This window comes from Lutjanus erythropterus, chromosome 18, assembly GCF_056507025.1.
Source record: "Lutjanus erythropterus isolate fLutEry1 chromosome 18, fLutEry1.hap2, whole genome shotgun sequence".
Taxonomy (NCBI): Eukaryota; Metazoa; Chordata; class Actinopteri; order Lutjaniformes; family Lutjanidae; genus Lutjanus; species Lutjanus erythropterus.
This window is the reverse complement of record NC_139334.1, coordinates 23245001-23247203: the sequence shown is the minus strand read 5'-3', so window position 1 is coordinate 23247203 and position 2203 is coordinate 23245001. Positions and strand designations below refer to the sequence as shown.

General features: G+C 41.5%; 1 protein-coding gene across 1 annotated transcript in view; it reads left to right on the top strand.

The window, feature by feature from the left end:
• The first annotated feature begins 225 nt into the window (after nt 1–225).
• zbtb24 (zinc finger and BTB domain containing 24) overlaps nt 226–2203 on the top strand; it is a 6889-nt gene continuing 4911 nt past the window's right edge. Inside the window, exon 1 of the mRNA XM_084742640.1 lies at nt 226–1078. Coding sequence (XP_084598766.1) covers nt 247–1078 — 832 coding nt within the window. The 5' untranslated portion in view covers nt 226–246. The remainder of the gene's footprint in view (nt 1079–2203) is intronic.

Genomic DNA, 2203 nt, shown 5'->3' with positions numbered 1-2203 from the left:
TGGAATAGAGAACATAATCATGATCCCATAGACATCCAGGAACTGAGCAAAATATGCAAGTAAACTAAGAGGTGCATCTTTTACCAAGCTTTGTCTGAGGGGAGTCTCAGACCTTCAAAACCTTTGGACTAATCAATTTATCAACTTATTATCAGCTCTGTTTCTTTCTCTCTGTCTCATGCACTCTAACCCTGTTTGATAGAGCTGTCTTTCATTTTCTCCAGGAACAGGAGTGATTGTTTTGAGATGTCTCAGAAAGCAACAAGCAGGACGTCATCACTCGTGTCCCTCCATTCAGACTCACATAAGCACAGCATCCTGAGCAAATTCAACAACCTCAGGAAAAAGGACCTGCTGTGTGACATCACTCTGGTTGTGGAGGACGTGCACTTCAAGGCGCACAAAGCCCTGCTGGCAGCGAGCAGCGAGTACTTCTCCCTCATGTTCACAGCAGAGGATCGCATCAGTCAGCCCACATATCAGCTGGATGGTATGGCAGCCCAGATGTTCGCAGCTGTGCTGGAGTTCATCTACAGCGCCCAGGTGTCTGTGGAGGAGAGCGCCACAGAGCAGCTCCTGGCCACAGCTCGTCTCATGGAGGTCAACGACCTCGTGAAGGTGCTCGGTGATCTTGCAGAGTCTGCTGCAGCGGTCAGAGGTGAGGAGGTGAAGGCAGACGCAGCCGAGGAGCCAAATCTGTCAAAACGCAAAAGAGGACGACCGAAAAAGAACGTGGATGCGGCTGCAACAGAGCTGGAGGGGAGAAGCGCTCCATGTGAGAGCTCAGAGGAGACGCGGGGTGGAGATGTGGACTGTGACGATGTAGCAGCTGAATCACAACCTAAAGATGATGCCGATTATAACCCAGGAGCCCACAGGGGCCGACAGAGCAAACGCAAAATCAGGCCACCGGTGAAATACAAGAGCTACAAGGTGGGCAGCGAGACGGCAGGAAGTAAAGAGCCGGGGAAGAGAGGCAGGAAGAGGAAATACCCCGACACTGAGGCCAGATGTGACGACTGTGGCAAAGTGTTCAAAAACCACCTGTTTTTAAAGATTCACCAGAGGACTCACACAGGTAAACTGCCATGTGAGGTATGATTTAAATGACAGTTCACCCCAAAATACATATTTTTTTTCCTACCTACACTGCTGTTTATTCATCTAGATTGTTTTGGTGCCAAGTGTTGGAGATAATCTGTTGTTAGAGATGTCTGCCTTTTAGTTCCTTTATATTTTAGAGATTGCACTCAGATTGTGGTACACAAAGGGACAAAAAAAAGAAAAAAGAAAAATGTAACAGCAGTGTCACTTCATCTATTGAACTGAAAGTATCCAAGTTCTTTTCTTGTACATTTGGGAGTTTTTTCCCCAGAAGTTTACCACTTTAATCTCAGGCAAGATACACGTTTTTAAAGTTTTTTTTTTTTTTTTTTGGGGGGGGGGGGGCTTTTTGCCTTTATTGTGATGGTGACAGCTGAAAATATGACAGGGAAGAAGGTAGAGAGAGGGGATGAGAGGACTAACAGCCTGCATGCTTCACCAACTGAGCTACAGGTGCACCCCAAGATATGCATTTTTTATCATGTAAATGTTTTTCCTGTAAATTTACCACTTTAATCTAAGAAGATATTTTATAATATTTTATAAATATTTTCTTGTTAATTTACAACTTTGATTTTAGAAAGTATTTTTTCTCAAAATATTACCCTCCTCCATTGGCTCCATACTTTATTTATTTATTTATTTTTAATATACAGTTGTAGTTTTTGGTCCCCCTCCAGGGACACATCATCGATTCAGAGGCTGGTCATGTTGGAGGTACTGAACAAACAATGCAATAGAACTCACAAATGTTTCTGAATCTGTTGCTCAAAAGAGTCAATTTTGGTCAACCAAATAAAAGCTTGTTAGGATTTTTTTTTTGTAAATGTACCACTTAAATCTCAGAGGATATCCACGTGTTTTTTTCTCGTAGATTTGTTTGTTTTTATCCCATAATTTTATTACTTTAATCTTTTTTTAACCTAAATTTGTTGTTTCTGATTTTTTTTAGTTTTTTTTGTTTTGTTTTGTAAAGTTTTTTCTCAAAATATCACACCACTCCAACAGCTCCATAATTTTTTAATTTATTTTACCTACAATGGTCCTAATACCCAGTTTTGGTTTGTGGTTAGCAGTAGGTTAGTTGGCAATTAATATA